Below are 25,346 nucleotides of genomic sequence, written 5' to 3'. Positions count from 1 at the left end.
CAGTATTCTCGAAGGTGCCAGCATGAGTTTGACCAAACTGCGGGAGGCAGCGGAAGACAGGAGTGCCTGGCGTGCTCTGGTCCAGGGGATCACGAAGAGGCGGACATGACTAAACGACTAAACAACAACAACATCAACATTGGAACTTTAACTCTGCTTTTACCTGCTTTTACACCAATATAAATGCTCAAGAGATGAAGTTGTTTTCCATTCTCAACTTAACCCCTTCAGATCCAAGGCGACTGATAGTGGATGAGTATGCTGATAACCCACTTGCTACCTTCCAAGGAAATGATATTAGTCTGTCACCTACCCTAATTTGTTCAAGTCTCAATCTTGCAATGGAACTCTGGAGGCTTCAGGTCAGCACTCCACGTTTCCTGCTCTACTGCACAGACAAGAGGAAAAGGCAATGAACAATGAATTAATGAGCATACCTGGAAAAATAGTGCATGAAGAAGATAGAGGTCGCCATATGTTCTACAGGTGGTCACCCATAACTGGCCAGTGAAGAAACCCAGCAGAATAATGAAAACAGAATCTGAACTGCAAGCAGAAATTCAAGCCATTGTAGGTGCTTCCTTGGATTTAGGAAATCGTTTACATCGTCGTCTTCTTCTTTGGAGATCACTGGTAGCCGACTAAGATTGCCTTCCATAAATATGGTCCGTAAGTGACTGTGGAGGCCAATTCTGGATCCACACGTCCTTCCACAGTGGGGACATTGGTTTCTGGACGGGAGTTGATCACGGTGTGGATTTGCCAAGTGTGCCTTCCTCTTAGCACGTTTCTCCCTTGCGTCCTGAGTTCGAGTGTCTTCAAAGCCCAGGACACCTTTGGAAAAGGCTGTTCTCCTATTGGAGCACTCGCAGGCCAGTGTTTCCCAGTCGTTGGTGTTTATACTACATTTTTAAAGATTTGCCTTGAGTCTTTGAACCTCTTTTGTTGACCACCAGCATTACGCTTTCCATTTTTAAGTTGGGAATAGAGTAGTTGCTTTGGAAGACGATCATCAGGCATCCGCACAACATGACCAGTCCAGCGAAGTTGATGTTGAAGAATCATTGCTTCGACACTGGTGATCTTTGCTTCTTCCGGTACACTGGTATTAGTTTGCCTGTCTTCCCAAGTGATGTGTAAAATTTTTCGGAGACACCGTTGATGGTATCTTTCAAGGTTTACATTGTAAATACTGTACCTGTCTAATTATAACCAGAGTGGCAGTGTTGAACTAACCTTTTAGGATCCTGATGTATGGGATAATGTCATGGGCTGGCTGGATATAGATGGGATATAGGTGGGAGGCACCAGCTGGAGAACCCTCAAGGGATGGAGGCTCAGAGCCCGGAGATTGGTGGCAAGACAGCAATTTGTGGTCAGAGGGGAAAGCCTGGGAGAAGGCGGTGCCAGAAGCTGAAGAGGTAATGGGGTTTAGCAAGCAGGAAGAGTCTGTGGCAGACAGAATTCCAGAATCAGAAGTAGAAGCAGAAGCAGAAGAGGAGAGAAGCCAAGAGGTAGAGATGAGTCATGCTGGTGAAGAAGCCAGGGTGTTTCTCTCCCACCCCACCACGCGCTGCAAAAAGCTACACTCCCCCCTGGTCTCCCAGAACCAGGAGAGATATGAAGAGGAGCAAAAACAGAGATGGCAGCAGCGTCTCAGACTGCATGGGAAGCACCCAAGACAGGTGGAGACTTAGGCAGCTGTGGGAAGGTGGAGACCTTTCAACTCCACAGCTGCCTCCTAGGGGCAAGATCTACCAAGAAGAGCTGCTGTGCTCATGAGGCCCGGCAATGCAGAGCAGACCTTGTTTATTCTGCTAAAGAGTTAACATCACTTACTGTGTGTGATTTATTGCTGACCTGCTCTTGACACCCACTCCTGTCACATAAATGCATGATTAAATGAGGGGGAAATGTTTATAATATACAGATGGAACAGTGGGTACTTATGTAGATTAAAGGGCTAAAATTTACATAGAATCATAGAGCGGTATACAAATTTTATGTTTTTAAAAATAAAAATAAAAAATGCTTTTATTGAGCTGCGTTTCCAAGTGATGCCCACTGCAGTTTTGGATGGCCACTACAGCATGGTCCTGTACACAGACAGACATTTTATTTGTGGTCAACCTCAAGTGGTAGGCATCACTTATTATCTATTAGCCTTTCCAAGAGATCACTTTCTGAAACCTTTGTTCACATAAGCAAGCAGGTACACCCAGGGAGAAATTCTGTGTGTGTGTGTGTGTGTGTGTGTGTGTGTGTGTGCACGCGCGCGCACGAACACACACGCACGCACGCAAGCATATGAAATAAAAATCAGGAAAAGGGAGTTAGATAAAATCACTATAAACTGTTGTGGTTAATCTTAAATCAAGACGGATTTCAATTTGCTGGTGTCTCTGGTAACTTCTCTCTCTTACATCATGGATGTTAGCAAACTGGATTTTACAAAGGCAAAATAATATTAGAATTGGAGCCATCAGATACATAAGGGAAACTGTTTTAATGCTCTGGAACTTGGCGAAGTATTTTTTTATATTATGGATGTATGGTCTGTATTATTATACTGTATTATTTATTACAGTATACAGTATACAGTATTAGAGTCTGTATTATTTAATACAAGTTTGTCATGGTCTTTGGGTAGAACAATAAACTTATGAACTGAATATAAAGTATCTAGCTGCTGTAGGCACAAGTAACAGGAGTAATTTACTCAAGAACTACTACTCTAAGATGCAGTGAAGATTAAAATTAAGGCACCTGGCTCTTTGTTTTGAATGTTACTACTTTCTTGGTGTGGAAGAATCTGGTTATGCCCTTCACAATATGGTACCTATTGTTATCTGTCTGTCTTGGGAGACAAAGGAGGAAAGCACCTTTGGAGGTTAAACCATTGGGGAGTTACAGCGTCTGCTGCGGTTGTGGAGACCAATACAGGAGAGACATGTTTTGTTGCAGCTGGGGCAGATGAAGGTGTGCAGTTGTGCTGCTGCAGAAGCACCACGGCATTTCTTCTTTTTGCACTCCTTCCAGCAGTCATTCCTCCCTCTGGTCCCTGCTGTGGAAACATGACCTGTCTGCCTCCAGGCACTGTGGTTGTCTGCAAGGGATTCTCACACAGCAGAGTTGATGTTGCCAGCCTTCATGTCACATCTGCAGACATTTTTGTAACTCAGAGTCGGTCTGCCAATGGGCCTGGTGTCTGAAGTTGGCTCCCCACAGACCACATCCTTAGGGATCCTGCCATCTTCCATTCTGTGGCTAGGACCAGGTGTCCTGGTCCCGGGGGGGGGGGGGTGTTACCGTGAGGCGTGGTTAGAGTCCGGTCCTGGGCCAAGGGTCTAGAGACTGTCCACCAAGGGGGAAGCGGGGTCCAAAGCAAGAAGCCGGGCGTGGTCAGGAACTCCGGAAAAACAGGTCTGGGTGCTGGCAGAAACAGGTTTCCAATGTCGTTGCTCCCGCAACCTGGGACTGGGCTGACTGGCCTTTATCTCCTCTGAGGCCAGGGGCCCCCAGGTGACCCGCCTCTCCTGGCCTTAAGGCGAGCACTCCTCCTGGGAGAACCCAGTTCCCTCCGCCTCTCTGCCCTGAGCCTCTGCAGCTCAGGAGAGGCTGGAGGGTTACTGGACCCAGGAGCAGCTTCACCTTCCCCTGACAGGACTGGGAGAGGCGCACCTGCAGGCAAGGGGTCCTCAATCACCTCCGGAGCCAGAGTGGATACATCTGGTGTCTGCTCCTGAGGATCCGGCACAGGTGCAGGCGCTTCAGATTCAAGCCCCTGCCCCGGCTCAGCCGGCCCTGGAGGCAGGGACGCCTGTGCAGGCTGGGACTCCTCAGGTTCAGCTTCTGAATCAGATTCCCAGGCCATCACACCAGGGCAGCATAGACATTGCTGAGACAGGAGTGTGAAGAGGCTAGGAATTAGAGCACATCTTTGTTTGAGACTCTATGATGCCCAACATCTTCCTGATACAGCACATGTGGAAAACACTGAGGCTTCACATCTGGCGGTTCTACATTGCCCATGATTCACTTCCATAAAAGAGTGTGCTCAACACTCAAGGATAGTAGACCTTCATATTTGTGCTGGATGTTAGTATCGCATTCTCCCATACCCCTTTGGATAGCCAAGCCATTGCCGTAGCTTCCTTGCCAATACACTTTTCCAGCACTGTGTCAATGGGAAGATTGCTGGTTATGGTAGACAAAAATCATCAACTACCTTAATCATGGGATCATGAACGCTGACGCATGGAGTGCTGGTGATGTCCTGACCGAGGATGTTGTTCTTTATCAGGCTGACGGTAAGGCCGATCTCCCTGCAGGTTTGGGCAAAACGGTTGATCATAGAATCATAGAATAGAATCATAGAGTTGGAAGAGACCACAAGGGCCATTGAGTCCAACCCCCTGCCAAGCAGGAAACACCATCAGAGCACTCCTGACATATGGTTGTCAAGCCTCTGCTTAAAGACCTCCAAAGAAGGAGACTCCACCACACTCCTTGGCAGCAAGGATGAATCGCTGTAGAATTTCCTCAGAGTGCATTGTCAAGGCTGCATCGTCTGCAAACAATATCTCTTAGATAAGGACCCGTCACACTTGAATTTATTATTTCGGACCCGTCACACTTTCCTCTTGGTGCGGAAATGTGTGAGGTTGAACAGACCCCAGTTGTTCCTTGAATGAAAGTACACACCATCTTCCATTAAGCTGAAAGCATACGAGAGCACCAGGGAGAAGAATATTTCAAAGACAACCGCAGCAAAAACACAGCCTCTGCAGATGAGCTGTCATGGTCCGGTTCAGGGACGATTGAAATCCCAGCTGGGGACGTCAGGACTGGGGGCAAGTTGGTGGGCTGGGAGCAGGAACGGGAGTCCAGAAGCCAGGAGTCAGAAAGCCAAGAGTCTGAGGGTCAGGAAGCAAGGAGTCACGAAGTCAGGGGTCCGAGAATCAAGAAGGAGTCACGAAGTCAGAGGTCCAAGGGTCAAGAAGCAAGGAGTCAAACGCAGCAAGGCAGGGAACGTGTTGCTGTGGCAAAGAGCCGAAGGGAAAACGCTAACCTTATATCCCTTCCCGGCTCTTGCCACCAGGTGCAGTGAGTTACCAAGCGGCCTCACCTGTGAGCCTTGCCTCTTCAGAACAAACTTAGGAAGGCCCCAGTCCTGCAGAGTCCTATTAGTCACAGGGCCTGGCTCCTGCATGCACTCCTGACATGAGCCATCATACTGGATAGTGCCATGCATGTTCTCGCAGAACGACACAATCATCTTGTGAAGCTTAGGTGGGCAAGGCTTTTGCCAGGTCTATGAAGGCAACATGCAAGGGACGTCTCTGCTCTCAGCATTTCTCCTGCAGCTGAAACAACGATAAAGTTATGTTGTCTGTGGACCTCCGAGCTCCAAACTCACACTGTGGCTCAGGATAGGTAGAAGCTGTCAGCGAGTGACTGCAACCCACAGTACTCAGCAAGAAGATTCCACAATAGTTGCAGCCATGGCAGTCACCTTCCTTTGTTCTTGTAGAGGTTCACAATGCTGGAGTTGCACATGTCGTGTGGCATTGATCCTTGATCTCAATACTGCAAGAGGCGGCTATAGAGATATGCCATGAGGGAGGAACCGAAGCAGGCTTTCAGCATTTCTGTTAGGATTCCCTCCTGTCCTGGGGTTTTAACACATGCCTGAGAGCTGATGGTGTCCTTCAGCTTGTCAAGGGAGGAACATTCAGCTCTCGCAGGACAGGTAGTCTGGATGCTGTCAATTGCTGTGCCAGAGACCATGTTTATCTGTGAGTACTGTTCTTCATGGGATGCGGGTGGCGCTGTGGGTTAAACCACAGAGCCTAGGACTTGCCGATCAGAAGGTCGGCGTTTCGAATCCCCGTGACGGGGTGAGCTCCCGTTGCTCGGTCCCTGCTCCTGCCAACCTATATGGACTATATGGAATTGGCGGAAATGACTGGCAGAATCCGAGACCTGGGAGAAGAGTTGGTGGAAGAAGATTGGAAGAAATTTAAAGACTATCTGCAGAAACATTGTAAAATTAATGAATGTTAAAATGATGTTGGATTGAAAATAAGTGGCATTAGCAACAAAGTTAATAAGAATATGCAAAAATGGATTGCTAATGGATGAAAATATAGAGTTATAACATGTTAAGATATAAAGTTAAGATAAATGAAAGAGGGTAAGGATTTGTGGATTTGATTATGTAAATGGGAATACAAAAAGGGGAGGTGTGAGGAGGTCAAGGAAACAAGCTAATGAGTTTAATGATACAAAAAAAAATGGATTTGTTTTTAATTTTTTCTTACCTATTCGTTTTTTGCATTTTGCATTTTTATTTTTTATTTTTTATGTATTTTTGTATGTTTTTTTATCTCTTTCTTTTTATATGTTTTCTTTTTATTCTGTAAACCTTTGTTTTTTGTAAAATCTCAATAAATATTTTATAAAAAAAACAAAAAAACAAAAGCACGTCAAAGTGCAAGTAGATAAATAGGTACCGCTCCAGCGGGAAGGTAAACGGTGTTTCCGTGCGCTGCTCTGGTTCGCCAGAAGCGGCTTCGTCATGCTGGCCACATGACCCGGAAGCTGTACGCCGGCTCCCTCGGCCAGTAAAGCGAGATGAATGCCGCAACCCCAGAGTCGTCCGCGACTGGACCTAATGGTCACCAGCTTTACCTTTACTGTTCTTCATAGTGCTCTGCCCATCACTTCATCTCCATACGGCAGCCTGTGATGATCTCGCCCGACAAGCTTTTCAATGGTGCAGTTTTCCTGACTGTTGGTCAAAGGGCTTTCTTTGTGCCTTCGTACCTTTTATAAGTGCTGCCAGTGTCAGCAGCAAGTCGAATGCTCTGGCACAGCTTTAGCCAGTAGTCATTGGCACATTGTCTGGCAATCTGCTGGGCATCACTCCTTGCCTCTCTCAGTGCAGCAAGTGTCTTTTTGCAGGGTGCAAGCTTGTCGTTCACAAGAACCTCATCCTTAGCAGCGATAACAGGCAACATGTCCTTTATGCTGGCCTCAAACCAATTGAAGATCTGTTGCCCTTTTTTGCCAAGGGAGGACAAAGCTGTGTTTTGGTTGCCTCTTTGATGTGGTTCAACGTTATCCCTGAGGCAGTTCAGTGGGACTTGTCTGACGGAAACAGAGAAGCATTCAAAGTTCAGGTATGATTGTTCTGGCAGTGTTAATTCGAGGTTGCACTTTCTGCTTTGTGCTACGGGCTCTCTTTGGCTAGAGCTGAATCTTGCTCTCCACCAGGGAGTGATCCATGTGACGGTCAGCACTGTGGCAGTTCCATGTGACGAAAACAGAGTTTAGTGCCAGTCGCCTGGTGACAAGCAAGTCCAGCTGGTGCTAGTGGCCTGACCTTGGATGTTTCCAGGACTCTGTGTTTTGCCTTCATAGGGAAGAATGTGTTTGTGATGCAGAGGCTGTGATGCAAGCACAGCTCAAGCAGCCTTTCTCTGTTGTCATTCATGCTGCCAGTACGAAAGGGGCCCATGCAATTGTCCCATGTGTGATGATCATACTCTGCATTAATATAGGAAGAAGTATCCCTGCTTGTCACACAGGAGACACCACGAGGAGGAATATGTATATTATATGCATCTAATAGTTGAATTGGTGCTGGAGGAGACTCTTGAGAGTCCCATGGACTGCAAGAAGATCAAACCTCTCCATTCTGAAGGAAATCAGCCCTGAGTGCTCACTGGAAGGACAGATCCTGAAGCTGAGGCTCCAAGACTTTGGCCACCTCAGGAGAAGAGAAGACTCCCTGGAAAAGACCCTGATGTTGGGAAAGATGGAGGGCACAAAGAGAAGGGGACGACAGAGGACGAGATGGTGGGACAGTGTTCTCAAAGCCACCAGCGTGAGTTTGACCAAATTGCGGGAGGCAGTGGAAGACAGGAGGGCCTGGCGTGCTCTGGTCCAGGGGGTCCCGAAGAGGCGAACACGACTAAACGACTAAACAACAACAACAATAGCTTAAACTGACTCCATTTAAAAGCAGTGCACCTGAAAGGGGTTAATTAAACCCACTTTTTAAAAAGTGAGAAGTATGGTTGATGTGTGTCTGGCTTTTGGAGTAAAAGTGACTGGCTAATGGGGATGCTAAGCCTTCCAGAAAATGGCTTACCTCCTTAGTTTGTCTTACCAGGCACTTTTCTGTTCAGCTAATCTCCAGCGCTGGAAGTGAACTCTGCAGAGAGAACAGTGCTTTGTGTTTGGGGGCAGGGTGAGGCTGTAAGGAGATGTGTTGGGGAAGAGCGGAGTTGCTTCCCCTCATTCATGCACCCATTTACAGGTTCAGTCATATCCTGGTGGCTTCATATAGGTGAACCAGCTCCAAGGGTTATAGTAAAGGTAAAGGGACCCCTGACCATTTGGTCCAGTCGTGACCAACTCTGGGGTTGCGGCGCTCATCTCGCTTTACTGGCCGAGGGAGCCGGCGTACAGCTTCCAGGTCATGTGGCCAACATGACTAAGCCAGCAGAGCAGCGCACGGAAACGCCGTTTACCTTCCCGCCAGAGCGGTACCTATTTATCTACTTGCACTCTGACGTGCTTTCAATCTGCTAGGTTGGCAGGAGCAGGGACTGAGCAACGGGAGCTCACCCCGTCGCGGGGATTTGAACTGCCGACCTTCTGATCAGCAAGTCCTAGGCTCTGTGGTTTGACCCACAGCGCCACCCGCGTCCCAAGGGTTATAGTACCATACTGCAAAAAATAAAGGAAAGCTCTGTCATTAGAATATACCCCTCCTAGAAAAATGCAGTAAGGTTTATTTTCTTCTCTTTGCCCTCCTTCCACTACCAACACCTTCCCCTGAGTGACCAGATATAAAGGAAGACAGCAGGGCTCTTGTAACATGAATAGCAGTGTAGAAGCAGAAAGTTTTAGAAGATGCGGCTTCTCATGTTCTCCCTATTTCATGCTGCACTTCTTCTGTCAATAACAGACAGGGATACTAGCAGTGACACTGCCATTTTGACAAACTTGCCGATACTCAGTGGATGGGTACAGCAAAGTGGCCAAAGGACCAAGCTACAAATAAAAGCAACCCCAATTCAAATCTCATCCCTGCTACAAACTCATTTGGTGGTCTTGCCTCTGCATCCCCAGTTGCCTCAGTTACAATATAGGGATAATAATTACACCCTACCTTACAAGGGTAAGGTGGTGAGGATTATTCAGCTATATTAAATGTTCTGAATATTCTAAAGTGTGCTACTTTTGCTTTGAACAACAGACCCCACTGTGTTCATATTCACAGTCTGCTTTGGTGCCCCTTGGGCACACAGAACTAGTTACATGGGTAATCATCATCATCATCATCATCATCTCCATGGATTGTCCTGAAGGAAATACAGTGGTACCTCGGGTTAAGTACTTAATTCGTTCCGGAGGTCCGTTCTTAACCTGAAACTGTTCTTAACCTGAAGCACCACTTTAGCTAATGGGGCCGCATGATTTCTGTTCTTATCCTGAAGCAAAGTTCTTAACTCGAGGTACTACAGTATTTCTGGGTGAGCGGAGTCTGTAACCTGAAGCGTATGTAACCTGAAGTGTATGTAACCCAAGGTACCACTGTATCTGTAAAAAGGTTAACAGTGAAAGTTGCTTGGAACTGTTCGGAGAGGTTTGTACAAACTTGATGTCAGAAGTTCAAGTTCAAGATTTTTCCAGTAGGTGGCACCCTTTGCTAAAATATCAACACTAAACACATGTTCACAGTAAGAATAGTTGCAGCTCATGCATTTAAAAATCACTGCAACATAACACACAACAAGCAACTATCAGGTGGGAAGGCTGACTAGTAAAGTTTTGAGGGCTAATTCAAGGCTGAATCAAGATGTAGGACATGTCAAAACGTTATGGTGATCCAAGGACACACATTTGTAAGTGCTTAAGCATTCAAACACACTTTTTACTCTAGAAGTAGTTCAGATTAAAGCATTACCAGGCATCTGAAAAACCCAGGGCACTGAAACGTGGGGTCCTTTATAGGAGAAGGACATGGAGTGCTGTTCCCCATCTCCCCAGTTTTGCACTTAACATAAAAGAGCTCCCTGAGGGCAGAAAAAGCTAGGAAACCACTGAGTTAAAGAAATGGAATTGAGTATAAATTTTCCATTTTCAAACATTATCCAACTACAAGAGAATGTGTTTGCAGGGTAAGTGGGGATGACATGACGACAAACCCTCACATTTAGGAAACAAATGCTGATTTTGGCAAGTGATGTAGAATTTCCTTGAGAATCCCACCCCTTTATATTTTTCTATTATGACAGGTGGGAAGAAAAAGGAAGAGGTGCAAAAAGTTTCAGTGCAAAGTTAAATGCATCTTTGCAAGTAAAGGTGCAGGTTTAAAAAAATGAAATTACGTTATTTGGGGGCAGGGATAACTGAAAAGTATCAGAGCACCTTTGGAAGTTGAATTGATTCATTTTCTCCCCTGCTGCAGCCCTGAGACATACAGTGGTACCTCGGGTTAAGTACTTAATTCGTTCCAGAGGTCCGTTCTTAACCTGAAGCACCACTTTAGCTAAAGGGGCCTTCCGCTGCTGCTGCGCCGCCAGAGCACGATTTCTGTTCTTATCCTGAAGCAAAGTTCTTAACCTGAAGCACTATTTCTGGGTTAGTGGAGTCTGTAACCTGAAGAGTATGTAACCCGAGGTACCACTGTATTCCATTTATGAAGCTGGTGTTTGCTTTTGCAAGGGTGGAAAATTCTCCCCTAGTGGGCTTTGTGTTAAAATCCTGCAGTAGACACACATTTGTTCATGTGCTGCTGAGCAAGCCACTTTGAATATTCCCTTTTATCTAAAAACCCTCCTTAAAACATCTGTGTAACCATTTGCTTCTTATCTGCTACAAAAATTAAGCCTGAGTATATGCAGCTGCATCTGTGCAGCCTTCTCTAGTTACCCTTGCCCCCCCCATCAAGATTTGAAGCACAAGTTACTCGAGGTAGGAGCAACTTGCATCACTCTGGACACCAATGCGCATGCATTGTACTATATCAATACAGTGGTGCCTCGCAAGACGAAATTAATCCGTTCCGCGAGTCTCTTCGTCTTGCGGCTTTTTCGTCTTGCGAAGCACGGCTATTAGCGGCTTAGCGGCTATTAACGGCTTAGCGGCTTTAAGAAAAAGGAAACAAACTCGCAAGAACTCGCAAGATGTTTCGTCTTGCGAAGCAAGCCCATAGGGAAATTCGTCTTGCGGAACGACTCAAAAAACGGAAAACTCTTTCGTCTTGCGCGTTTTTCATCTTGCGAGGCATTCGTCTTGCGAGGTACCACTGTAAAATAAACCAGACTCTTTTAAGACCACCTGCAGGGATCAAAGCACAGGAGAGACAGAACAAGCAACAAGAAACCTAACATAGATGCATTTTTCCCACACTGAAAAATAGAAAATAAATAGAAGCACATTCCTCCCCAGAAACCTTACCTTTCAGCCAGCTTGTGCTGGATCAGTTTCATTTAAGTGCAACATAAACCATTTCTTTTTCATAATCCTGGTTTCCTAAACAAAGGTGTCATTGGCACTTCTGAATGCAAGAGCACCTTTGCTAGCTAAAACCTGAACTCATTGCAAGGGTGTCTTGGTCAGGGGCATGGCAATGTCAAATCTGCAAGGGAATACATGTTTGCTCCCTGTTCCACCCTAGATTCCTAGAGGGTTAGGGCTTGGATACCAGCACGCCAGGGTCCAGATCCCCACTTGCTGCCTGCTATGCAAATTCTATTCAGTTTAATTCAGCATAGCTTAGAAAGGAGAACTCCCCTAGTGATTTATGTCCCATCTTCATCTCTCAAAGTGTTGCCCCAAATCTGCTACATGGCGTGATTGGCTTATGGCCAGACTGTCTGTACAAAACATATTTGCTCTCCCATTTGGGCTACTGAATTTCACCTTTGAAAGTTGTCATTCATCTCTGGGTTTGCCCTTATGACTTCTGGTATGTACGTATAAGGTAAAGGTAAAGGGACCCTTGACCATTAGGTCCAGTCGTGACTGACTCTGGGGTTGCGGCGCTCATCTTGCTTTACTGGCCGAGGGAGCCGGCGTACAGCTTCCGGGTCATGTGGCCAGCATGACTAAGCCGCTTCTGGCGAACCAGAGCAGCACACGGAAACGGCGTTTACCTTCCCGCCAGAGCGGTACCTATTTATTTACTTGCACTTTGACGTGCTTTCAAACTGCTAGGTTGGCAGGAGCAGGGACCGAGCAACGGGAGCTCACCCCGTTGCGGGGATTTGAACCACCGACCTTCTGATCGGCAAGCCCAAGGCTCAGTGGTTTAACCCACAGCGCCACCCACGTACACATCGTTAATCCACTCTGTCACCATTTCACGCCACCATCATCATAGGTGCACAATGTGTGTGCTAACTCTGAAGTTGACAGGCAAGTTTTCAAAAAGGGTAATTGCGAAATGACTAATCCTTGAGGATTTCCCTACAGCACCCTCTTCTTACAAAGTTGGCATTTATGAATAACATTCTTGAGTAGAATCTGCAAAGACTGTTCCCTTTAGATATACGAGAAAAAGAATAGGCCCTCTACCTATTCTCTACAAGCCCCCCAAGTTCAGAGTAGAGAAGTCATGGCAGTTACACAAATTTACCTTCACAGTGTAGACATCCTACAAGGAATTGCAATAGGGACAAATGTAAGGTTCTGCACTTAGGCAGGAAGAACAAGATGCACAAATATAGGATGGGGGACACCTGGAATACTAGCAGTACTTGTGGAAAGGATCTAGGGGTCTTGGTGGACCACACGCTTAAGAGGAGACAACAGTGTGATGCAGCAGCAAAAAACATGAATGTTATTCTAGGCTGCATCAGCAGAAGTATAGTATCCCGATCAAGGGAAGTAATAGTACCACTCTATTCTGCCTTGGTCAGACCACACCTGGAGTACTATGTCCACTTCTGAGTACCACAATTTAAGAAGGATGTTGACAAGCTGGAATGTGTGCCGAGAAGGGCGACAAAGACGATCAAGGGTCTGGAAGCCAAGCCTTATGAGGAACAGTTGAAGGAGTTGGGTAGGTTTAGCCTGGAAAAGAGGAGACTGGGAGGAGATATGATAGCCACTTCAAGTATCTAAGGCGCTGTCACATGGAGGAGGGAGCATGCTCGTTTTCTCCTGCTCTGTAGGGTAGGACTCGAACCCATGGCTTCAGATTTGCAAGACAGGAGATTCAGACTAAAAATTCGGGAAAACTTTCTGATAGTAAGAACTGTTCAGCAGTGGAACAGACTCCCACAAGAGGTGGTGGACTCTCCTTCCTTGGAGGTTTTTAAAGGTTGGGTGGCCATCTGTCATGGATGCTTTAGCTGAGATTCCAGCATTGCAGCGGGTTGGACTAGATGACCCTTGGGTCCCTTCCAACTCTAAGATTCAATGATTCTATTCATAAGTAGTCTTACGGGTAAGCCAGGTTTTACACAACTGAATTGGTATCTGAGTTCAGCACAGGGTACCATTCACACTAATCAAGGGAAACTCTGGGCTTTGCTGTAACCATTAGGGAGCAGGGCACATCTGTCTCCAGCAGAGTTCTCTCAGATGCACACTTTAGTACAGAAATGCCTTCCCCCAACCCTCAAAGGAAGTCATATGTAATATGTAATATGTAATATGAGATAGAATTCGCATCTGTTCCTAAGCATGGTTCAGCATTATACCTGGCAGTGACAACATACAACCTGGGACTTCCATGGAGACTGCCACACCTTCCTGATGGTAACTTCTAGTAATTCTAAACCACAATTCCCGTGTGTAAAAATACATCAGACATGGTCTCAATGTGCTTTACAACCTCCTTGTATGGTAGACCATGTCTAATATGCAGAGAGTGAGAAAACAGCAGCTTCCCTAAGTGAGTTCATAGTTGGTGCAAGACTTCAACTTGCTCACAGAGCTCCTATAACTTTTACTATTAGTAACCTACATTATCTCTCTTCAGTGTAGCCCAACACTGCTTTCCAGGATTACTAAATGTGAATTTGGAAACATCCCAGAACACAGAAATTACATTATCCAAACAGATGCACCTGTAATCTTACGAGAGATACCTACGCATCTGTTGTTACGCGGTGGATGTGCAAAATGTGCAAAACTTACAGAAGTTGTGAGAATGGGTTTAGGAGAAAGGAAGGTGGAGTTTGAGAGTTAAGGTGCTATACTGACATTGCAGCTGCCTCCATTCTTGCAAGGGTTGCTGTCGCATTCGTTGGTCTCGATCTCGCATTTCGTCCCCGCAAAACCAGCCCTGCAGCTGCAGGTGTAGCTCCCTGGCCCTGTGTTGGTGCAGGTGGCGCCATTCTTGCACGGGCGGTGGTTGGTGCAGTAGTTGAGGTCTTGGTTGCAGAAGAGCCCGCCCCAACCTTCTTGGCAGGTGCACTGCCAGGGCTGCACGCAGGTGCCATGGAGGCAGCCTGGGTAGCGGACGCACTCGTCGCAGAAGTGCCCTTGCCAGCCAATACGACACTTGCACTCTCCAGGTTTCTCGCAGTACCCGTGGCTGTTGCTGCAGCCAGGCAGACAAATTGCTGAAAAGAGTTAAACAGAAAAGAAGGGAGGGGAAGCAGAGAGAGGAGGAGAGAGGGGGGGGGAAGAGAGCCAGTGCTGTTGCTGTATAGATTTCACGCGTCACGCCAACATCTGGCGCCTGCCGCTGCACCAAACAAAAGGCCCACATGCCACCCAAAAGGCGAGCCACCATAGGACAGGGCATGGCTGGCTTGGAACACGCGCCCCCTTTTAATCTCTGGCTGCTCTCCATTGTTCCTCAGTAACAAAACCAGAGTGTCTGGGGAAAGAGGGGGGGAGTGTGTGTCCCCCCCCGACCCACTTTTAAAACTTGCCCCCCCCCACATCCAGCTAAGGCACACTATAACAAAGGAATGGGGAATGTGTGGTTCACATGACCCTGGTTAATTATCCAGTCCCTCTCCCCCCCCCCCACTTTCCCCTTGGGAAGTTAACCAGCCCCTCCATATGCCAAGGCTCCAAGGGGAAGCTTTGTGAGGCAATTAAACCGTTGTGATTTAAGGGACTGTAAAAGGAAGGATTCCTCAGGCCCACAGCCGTTTCCATGGAGATTGGCGAACCCGGCAAGGGCTGCGGAGCTAGGCCAAGTTTGCCCTTTCTGCCCATTATCCTGCTTCAACTTTTGAGGATTAGAAAGGGTTCACACGTGCACATTTTGTGTGTCCCCCCCCCCCCAGTCTAATCCTTTTAACATCTAAATAACTCACAAATCTGTATGAGCAACCAGTGGCGTGGCGTGGGTTGTCAGCACCCGGGGCAAGGCAAGTAATTTGCGCCCCCTAACCCATGGATTTGCGCACCCTAACCCCAACCCCCAGATGTTGCGCCCGGTGCGGCCGGCCCCCCCTGCACCCCCCACGCTACGCCACTGTGAGCAACACAGGATCACCATCTCTTATCCCAGAAACCTCAGGAAAAGACGGGCAGCAGTATTGATCACACTTTCTGCTGTGAAAGGGGCAGCGCCTCTGAGCATCTTCAGAAAGTATCACACTCCACACTGTGCAATCAGGTGAGGGAGAGCCATTTCCCCTTCCCGGAAACATCATCCTCCCGGAGATGACATTGTGGGCTGGTGAATGGTCCTCGGCCACATCATCCTTGAGCCATCCAATTCGGACAGTCCAGGGGCGTGGCACGGGCTATTTAAACTGCCCGCAGCCAAGAACTCGCCCATGTTTTTCTTAGGTTGAAGGTGAGGGGAGGTAGTGGTCATCACCTGCCCCTCCTAATTCAAGGGTATTCCGTTAAACTTTTAAGGAATCCAGGGGGCGTGGTCTCCGTCCGAAGCCCCAGACCGAGGTGGCGTAGGGCCATGGCACGACCCCTAGCGGTGACCCTGGGGGAGTCCCTAGTTAGTTGATGTGCATCAGCAGGGCTCCGCCTACTGGTGGTTAACCCTTCCAAGACTCCTGCAGACAGGCAGGAGACAGATATAGTTGTGTGCTTTCCAATGCCTAAGCCAATACCAAGGGTGGCGCTGTGGGTTAAACCACAGAGCCTAGGACTTGTCGATCAGAAGGTCAGCGGTCCGAATCCCCGCGACAGGGTGAGCTCCCGTTGCTCGGTCCCTGCTCCTGCCAACCTAGCAGTTCAAAAGCACCTCAAAGTGCAAGTAGATAAATAGGTACCACTCCGGCGGGAAGGTAAACGGCGTTTTTGTGCGCTGCTCTGGTTTCGCCAGAAGTAGCTTAGTCCTGCTGGCCACATGACCCGGAAAAACTGTCTGCGGACAAATGCTGGCTCCCTCGGCCAGTAAAGCGAGATGAGCGCCGCAACCCCAGAGTTGGCCACGACTGGACCTAATGGTCAAGGGTCCCTTTACCTTTACCTTTAAGCCAATACCACTCACATTCTGTAACCAATAAAGTTGTGGCCTTTTTCGCCCATTAACCTAAAATACTGTTTCATGTGTCTTTATTCCACTTCCTGGGAGAGTTTGGGACCTGGCCAAGCAACAATGTTTTCCTGGTCAAAAGGAATGACTTCTCTCTCCCTCACGGCATGAAAGAAAGGCTGTCGCTTGCTAGCGGTGGTTTTGCCTATTTTAAGAATATCCCTTGCTTTCAATAGAGCGACAGTTTGGGAACCCAGTTGCCTAAGTCAGAGAGACCAATCTCCCTCAAGCAACAGCCAGCCAAGTGTTTCTGAAAGCTCAACCAGAGAAGAGAATGATTAACACACTGGTTTCAGTTGACTTTCATGGATAATATCTGTTTATAAAGACCTCTCCTCTTTGATGGGTTTACTCAAACTTTCTTAATACTATCTAAGCTAGGAGAGGTCACACCACCACAGCTTCTGGGAGTGAATTCTAAACATAAATTTTGCACTAAACCTAACCAGACTGCCCATCCATTTCAATTAATGGGAGTGAAAAAATATTTTAGGTACTTCAATCCATGGTTTATAACTTTTATTTTTAAAAATTTACTTTAAAATTACTATTTTTTTCTGTAAACTAACAACTCTTTTAGTCCTTCCCTACAATCCCTTGATCCTTTCAACTGCATTGACATTAAAACACCAATCTATCCTTCATCACCAGCAATGTTATTCTTTTGGTTGTCAGGGTCTATTTGTCAAGGCCTGGTAGCTATCTAAATTCTCCTATAGATTTGGGGTCATAGGAGACTCTCAAAAGGCTGCAAATACACATAAAATCGTTTCTCCCTTACCTGCTTCTTACGCCACTGTTTTCAACAATGGGGGAAATAAGGAACCTGTGGTCTTCCAGGTGTTTTCTGACTCCAGCAGCCAGCCTGGTCAGTGGCCAGGGCTGATGGGATTGTAACCTAGAAACTTACAGATGGTCATAGGTTCCCCATCTCTAGTCTATAGCTAAGGGGGTCAATTGCTCTGCAGTGTTTTGAACACTGTATACCCAGGTATATTTGATGACAGTGAGAATTACACTAAGAAGGCAGTTACAACCCGCCGCCCCCCCCCCCCCGGACACACACACACAAAAGGAGGGAGCTCATTCAAACAGTGCAGAGTCAATGTTTCAGCACTGAAATTATGGTGAAAACTCTTGATTAACAGAAATAATGGGTTGTATTCAGAGGTGTTAAAGGTAAAGGGACCCCTGGGGTTGCGGCGCTCATCTCGCTTTACTGGCCGAGGGAGCCAGTGTTTGTCTGCAGACAGTTTTTCTGGGTCATATGGCCAGCATGACTAAGCCACTTCTGGCAAACCAGAGCAGCGCACGGAAATGCCGTTTACCTTCCCGCCAGAGCGGTACCTATTTATCTACTTGCACTTTGATGTGCTTTCGAACTGCTAGGTTGGCAGGACCAGGGACCGAGCAACGGGAGCTCACCCCGTCATTGCGGGGAGTCGAACCGCCGACCTTCTGATCGGCAAGCCCTAGGCTCTGTGGTTTAACTCACAGCGCCACCCACATCCATAGCCATTGGGGGTTAGCAAAACCAGCCCTCGCCAGGGGCGCAGGCCCGGGGTGTGTGTGTGTGTTTGTGTGCAAAAATCATCACAGTAATCTGTCTCCAGTTATCTGTGTATGGTCATGAGTTTGGACAAGAGCTTGGAGCTGAGCAGTAGGAGAAATGGCAAGGTTGCATGAAGGTCGACTGCTGGAAACTATGGAGTGTGTGATGTATTTGTGTGCAGCGCTGCACCACCGCTGTCAAGGCAAGATCAAGCGGGAGAGAAACTTACTGTCCTCTTGCACCACAGCTCAAAGACGTGTGAACATTTTTTTTTTGTCCTTTCTCCTTGCTTCATCCTCACTTCGAATACTTCAAGTACTTAGGTCACATAAAATGTATAATTTTTTCATGGGGCTACTGCAGTAAAGTGATCTTTTTCTGGAGAGGAGGGCACCAAAATACCTCCTTGCCAAGGTGAAAGGGACTCTGGTTGCATCCAGAGTAAACCTGTTAAAGTTAATGGACAAAACTAACTTAAGTCTGCTAACATTAATAGGTCTACTCTGAGTAGAGCTTGTCTGGATATATCCCATACCATAACATATACCATATGTTAAGGCAGCAGTTTGATAAAGAGGTGTTAAACCACCAAAAAACTCCTACCGCTATGGACTGACTTGGAAGAAAAGTGATCCATGATTAAGAATTTAAGAACTACCTTGCTGGCAAAGCTCATTTAGTCTAGAATCCTGTTTCCAACTGTGGCTGGGAAAGTGTCTCTAGGAAACCCACAAAGAGAGAACGAAGGTGCAATATTTCAACCTTTTACCCCACCAAAATCAACTGACATTCTGAGGTAGACTGCCTCCATACCTGGAAGTTCCATTTAGGCATCACAGGGAATAGCCATGAATAAACCCAACCCTATCTGAATTTCTTATAATAGAAAACCATCTAACCTAGTGAACCATCACAAATCATCTGGCAGAGAACGCCATTGTGTAAATAAATAGTTGGTCTGTCCAGGATTTACTGCCAACCAAATTAGTGGAGAGACTCTGAACTCTAATGTTATGAGAGAGGGAAGAAAACCTCTCTTCCTTTCTCTGCACCATAAATAATTTTACAAGCCCATCACATGCCCTTAGTCACCTTTCTTCTAAAATATAAAAGCTCAATATAGCTTTTCCTCAACAGAAAAAAGTTCCAGTTGCTTGTTCTGTTTTTCTCCCTTTTTCTGTTTCTACAGTATATACCGTATTTTTTGCTCTATAAGACTCACTTTTCCCTCCTAAAAAGTAAGGGGAAATGTGTGTGCGTCTTATGGAGCGAATGCAGGCTGCACAGCTATCCCAGAAGCCAGAACAGCAAGAGGGATCGCTGCTTTCGCTGCGCAGCGATCCCTCTTGCTGTTCTGGCTTCTGGGATTCAGAATATTTTTTTTCTTGTTTTCCTCCTCCAAAAACTAGGTGCGTCTTATGGTCCGGTGCGTCTTATAGAGCAAAAAATACGGTGCATTATATACTTCATGACCCATCTTACTTCATTTCTTTTTTATTGTTTTTAATGTGGTTTAATGTTGTAATCCTCCCTGGAACCATAGGGTGAAGTGCAGGTAATAAATATCTCATAAAAGTAATAATATCCTCTAGCGTGAAGCAACCACACGGACACACATTATCCCATGTGTAGCCACCCTTTACTAATATGTAAAGGCTATTATGATACTGGCTATTTTAAACCCCTTTCCTAATAATTCTTAGCAGAACAGATTCCACAACAAAAGTCTGCAACCCTATGCAGGCATGGCCAAACTTGGCCCTCCAGCTCTTTTGGGACTACAATTCCCATCACCTCTCACCACTGGTCCTGTTAGCTAGGGATGATGGGAGTTGTAGTCCCCAAACAGCTGGAGGGCCAAGTTTGGCCATGCCTGCATAGGGTTGCGGACTTTTGTTGCCATAGGGATCTGTATGTAGGTCACTGGAAAACACCATATACTCTCCCACTATAGATGCATTCAGAATTTAGTATTGGCCACCTGACACTGATTCTTTAGTTGTGGTTCCTGCACTGCAGGGGGTTGGACTAGATGACCACTGGCGTACCTTCCAACTCAACAGTTCTATAATTGTATTATGTTAAACTGGAGTCATGTTAAATTCATGCAAGTGAAATGCCAGCGTCTCAACTCTACTCCTTCCCCCTACTACTACAAGCTGTGGTTGCTACACCCTCCTCTCCTTAGAGGTTACTTACGCTCAGAGCAGTATTCGCCCCGCCACCCTGCCAGGCAGATTCGGCTGCCCAGCTCATTACAGGTGTAGTGCCCAAAGGTGTCGTCCCGCGGCCGGCAGTAGTCCGAGCAGCTTTCCCCATAGTAGTGCTCATCGCAGGTGACGTGGTAGGAGTAGCGCAGCTCACTTTGGTCGCCCAGCTGCACATCTTGCGACCAATCCTCACCCACAGCCAAGCGGCGGCGCGTAGCCAAGCGACTGATCAACCTCTGGGCATCCTCTGGAGAAAGAGAGAAAAGAAGTTGGCAGATGGATAGGTCATCAAACAATGGGAGGAATGGTGGGCAGGGAGAGCAAGAGATACGCCTCCAGCCAGAAGTGTTGAATGGTCACTGTAAAATGTGAAGGTTCATTATTGTTTCACAAGTTGTGTATGTCTTTAAGGGCCAGGGCAAATAACGAGACCCAGTCTTGCAGCTGTGAAACATAGCAGGTGCTGCTAGGTTGTGTTAATTAAGCTGTGTCAGCATTTGGGCATAGTATATAAGGAGCAGGGACGCGGGTGGCGCTGTGGGTAAAACCTCAGTGCCTAGGACTTGCCAATCGTATGGTCGGCGGTTCGAATCCCCGCGGCGGGGTGAGCTCCCGTCGTTCGGTCCCAGCTCCTGCCCACCTAGCAGTTCGAAAGCACCCTTAAGTGCAAGTAGATAAATAGGTACCACTTTCTAGCGGGAAGGTAAATGGCGTTTCCGTGTGCTGCGCTGGTGCCGGCTCGCCAGAGCAGCTTCGTCACGCTGGCCACGTGACCCGGAAGTGTCTTCGGACTGCGCCGGCTCACGGCCTATAGAGCGAGATGAGCACGCAACCCTAGAGTCGGACACGACTGGCCCGTACGGGCAGGGGTACCTTTACCTTTACCTTTATATAAGGAGCAGCACCTAGCTCTCTCTTGTTGTTGTTATCTTTAGTGTAAAAGGAGTTTTTGTTTTGTTATTAAAACCTGGTTAAAGTTATTTTTGAGTTCCTTGTCATGCATAGTCTCCCCAGCAAGCTCTCTGCAGCGCTACTCAACTGCAAATAGCCAACAAGAAGTGAGGTTCAAACCTTTGAATCCAAGAATCACAGGCTCTTGGAAGGAAGGGGCTTCAAGAAATTGTGTTGGAAAAAGCTCTGTGCATATCAAAATGAGCAAATTCATACTTCTGTAGAGGCTAGTCAGGAGAGCACACTTCACATCTGTACTGTTCGCATGCACACTTAAGGGGAAAAGTATGGGCAGAGCACAACCATCATGGCTAGCAGCCACTGACAGCAGTATCCTCCATGAAACGACCCAATCCTCTTTTTAAAGCCACCCAAGTAGGTGACCATCACTGCCTCCTGCTCCATAGTCTAACTCTGCACTGTGTAAATTTGCAGTGGAATTTGCTGCCAAGGAGTGTGGTGGAGTCTCCTTCTTTGGAGGTCTTTAAGCAGAGGCTTGACAACCATATGTCAGGAGTGCTCTGATGGTGTTTCCTGCTTGGCAGGGGGTTGGACTCGATGGCCCTTGTGGTCTCTTCCAACTCTATGATTCTATGATTCTAAAAAAATACTTTATCATCTAATATTCAGCTTCACTGGATGCCCCTGAATTCTGTGAGAGGGAGAAACACTTTTCTCTATTCACTTTTTCCATGCCACGCATGAGTTTTATAAACTTATGTAAGGATACGGGTGGCGCTGTGGGTTAAATCACAGAGCATAGAACTTGCTGATCAGAAGGTCGCGGTTCGAATCCGCGCGACGGGGTGAGCTCCCGTTGCTCAGTCCCTGCTCCTGCCCACCTAGCAGTTCGAAAGCACACTAAAAAGTGCAAGTAGATAAATAGGTACCGCTCCGGCGGGAAGGTAAACGGCGTTTCCGTGCACTGCTCTGGTTCGCCAGAAGTGGCTTAGTCCTGCTGGCCACATGACCCGGAAGCTGTACGCCGGCTCCCTGGGCCAATAAAGTGAGATGAGCGCTGCAACCCCAGAGTCGGCCACGACTGGACCTAATGGTCAGGGGGTCCCTTTACCTTTACCTTTTAAGGTCACCTCTTACTCACCTTTGAACTAAAAAGTTCCAAATGCTGCATTTCCTCATAGCGGAGTTGCTCCATCCCCTTTAACATTTTGGTTGCCCTTTTTGGAACCTTTTCCAATTCTATAATATCCTTTTTGAGATGAGGTGACCAGAACCGTACAAAGAATTACAAATGTAGTCACACAATAAATATATAAGAACCTTGGGAATCTTTACTACTACTCCACGTTTGTGTACATGTTTTTCCTGCTCCTTATTTTATCCTCACAAGAACCCTGTGAAGTAGGTTAGTCTGAGAGACAGTAACTGCCATAATAATAATAATAATAATAATAATAATAATAATAATAATTTTATTTATATCCCGCCCTCCCCAGCCAAAACCGGGCTCAGGGCGGCTAGCAACAAGTAAAAATAGCATAGTGTACATAAAATCACACAGTCAATTAAATAAAATACATACGAAAATCAATTCAGAATCAAATTAATGGCAACCATTGGGCTAGAGTTCTATGAGGTTTACAGAAGGAGAGAGGAGGTCAGACTGTGCCTTGGCCAAAGGCCTGGTGGAACAGCTCCATCTTGCAGGCCCTGCGGAAAGATGTCAAGTCCCACAGGGCCCTGGTCTCTTGTGACAGAGCGTTCCACCAGATCGGGGCCACGGCCAAAAAAGCCCTGGCTCTGGTTGAGGCCAGCCTAACCTCTTTGTGGCCTGGGACCTCCAAGATGTTTTTGTTTGAAGACCGTAAGGTCATCCAGTGGCCAGAGCATTGGAGAAGATCAGTCTACATCCCAATCCCAAAGAAGGGCAGTGCCAAAGAATGCTCCAACTACTGCACAATTGCACTCATTTCACACGCTAGTAAGGTTATGCTTAAAATTCTACAAGGAAGGCTCAAGCAGTATGTGGACCGAGAACTCCCAGAAGTGCAAGCTGGATTTAGAAGGGGCAGAGGAACCAGAGACCAAATTGCAAACATGCGCTGGATTATGGAGAAAGCTAGAGAGTTCCAGAAAGACATCTACTTCTGCTTCATTGACTATGCAAAAGCCTTTGACTGTGTCGACCACAGCAAACTATGGCAAGTTCTCAAAGAAATGGGAGTGCCTGATCACCTCATCTGTTTCCTGAGAAATCTCTATGAGGGATAAGAAGCTACAGTTAGAACTGGATATGGAACAACTGATTGGTTCAAAATTGGGAAAGGAGTACGACAAGGCTGTATAATGTCTCCCTGCTTATTTAACTTATATGCAGAATTCATCATGCGGAAGGCTGGACTGGATGAATCCCTAGCTGGAATTAAGATTGCCGGAAGAAATATCAACAACCTCAGATATGCAGATGACACAACATTGATGGCAGAAAGTGAGGAGGAATTAAAGAACCTTTTGATGAGGGTGAAAGAGGAGAGCGCAAAATATGGTCTGAAGCTCAACATCAAAAAAACGAAGATCATGGCCACTGGTCCCATCACCTCCTGGCAAATAGAAGGAGAAGAAATGGAGGCAGTGAGAGATTTTACTTTCTTGGGCTCCATGATCACTGCAGATGGTGACAGCAGCCACGAAATTAAAAGACACCTGCTTCTTGGGAGAAAAGCAATGACAAACCTAGACAGCATCTTCAAAAGCAGAGACATCACCTTGCCAACAAAGGTCCGTATAGTTAAAGCCATGGTTTTCCCAGTAGTGATGTATGGAAGTGAGAGCTGGACCATAAAGAAGGCTGATCGCCGAAGAATGGATGCTTTTGAATGATGGTGCTGGAGGAGACTCTTGAGAGTCCCATGGACTGCAAGAAGATCAAACCTCTCCATTCTGAAGGAAATCAGCCCTGAGTGCTCACTGGAAGGACAGATCCTGAAGCTGAGACTCCAAGACTTTGGCCACCTCATGAGAAGAGAAGACTCCCTGGAAAAGACCCTGATGTTGTGGAAGATGGAGGGCACAAGGAGAAGGAGAGGATGGAGGACGAGATGGTGGGACAGTGTTCTTGAAGCTACCAGCGTGAGTTTGACCAAACTGTGGGAGGCAGTGGAAGACAGGAGTGCCTGGCGTGCTCTGGTCCAGGGGGTCACGAAGAGTCGGACATGACTAAATGACTAAACAACAACAAAGGTCCTCCATGGGACATACCAGGAGAGGCGGTCCCGTAAGTACGAGGGTCCTAGGCCGTATAGGGCTTTAAAGGTTAAAACCAGCACCTTGAACCTGATCCTGTACTCTACCAGGAGCCAGGGCAGCTGGTATAGCACCGGGTGAATGTGATCCTGTGGCGAGGACCCCGTAAGGAGTCTCACCACGGCATTCTGCAAGGCACGAAGTAAGCGTCATGGGTGAGCAGATATCTCAGTCTTGTGCCCCCTAACAGCTACGCAAAACTAGCTGTTATCTGTGTCCTTTCATTGCTTTTCTAGTAATAACATTTTCTATTAATAACATTTTGATTGTAGATGGTTGCTGTTTTTCTAAATTGATCCAAATGGTCACACCTAAGGACCAGAAACACATCTTACACTTCATAAACCATGCTTCCTAAAGCTTAGCAAAATAAGGATGCTACTATTAAGATGGACAGCTGTGTGCACCAACAATCACTTCCAGGGCTTGATGAGTTTTCTGGGATGTTGCGGAAGCAAAGAAGACATGCAAAATGTGGCCATGAGTCCAGAACCCAGCTTCCAAAAGAAACTACCATTTCCTTGTTTGTAAATTCCTATCACTTGTGGGGTATGCTTGAAACTGTTGATGCCTACAAAGATTTCAGAAGCTAAAGAAGTTTGACCATCACTGTGTGTAGGGCATTTGCTAGCCTACATCTGGGACCCCCAGTGTGGTACCTCTGGACACTACAAATCCAACTAAGGCTCCTACTTTTTATTTGCTAAGGATAGAAATTGTTTTTTGCTAGGAGGGGTTTTTCTGCTTCTTGTCTGTATTTTGTTTTGTGAAGGGGCGTTGTCTATGGAGTCAGTGTTTCTTCTTTGAAATGGGTATTTTGTGATGCCCATAACAGCTTTTATTTCCAGTTTTGCCCCTGAGCTTCTCCCCTTGACTA

At 46.8% G+C, this 25,346-nt stretch overlaps 1 protein-coding gene across 1 annotated transcript in view; it reads right to left on the bottom strand.

Annotated features, from left to right (window-relative positions):
* The window catches only part of DLL3 (delta like canonical Notch ligand 3), a 186,314-nt gene that overhangs the window by 129,148 nt on the left and 31,820 nt on the right, over positions 1–25,346 (bottom strand). Inside the window, exons 4-5 of the mRNA XM_083627437.1 lie at positions 20,244–20,501; positions 14,233–14,594 (exon numbers count right to left, since the gene is read on the bottom strand). Coding sequence (XP_083483563.1) covers positions 14,233–14,594; positions 20,244–20,501 — 620 coding nt within the window. The remainder of the gene's footprint in view (positions 1–14,232; positions 14,595–20,243; positions 20,502–25,346) is intronic.

The sequence above is a fragment of the Podarcis filfolensis genome, assembly GCF_964270895.1.
Source record: "Podarcis filfolensis genome assembly, chromosome: 8".
NCBI lineage: Eukaryota > Metazoa > Chordata > Lepidosauria > Squamata > Lacertidae > Podarcis > Podarcis filfolensis.
Note: the sequence above shows the minus strand (reverse complement) of the source record. Positions and strands in the feature narration are given on the sequence as shown.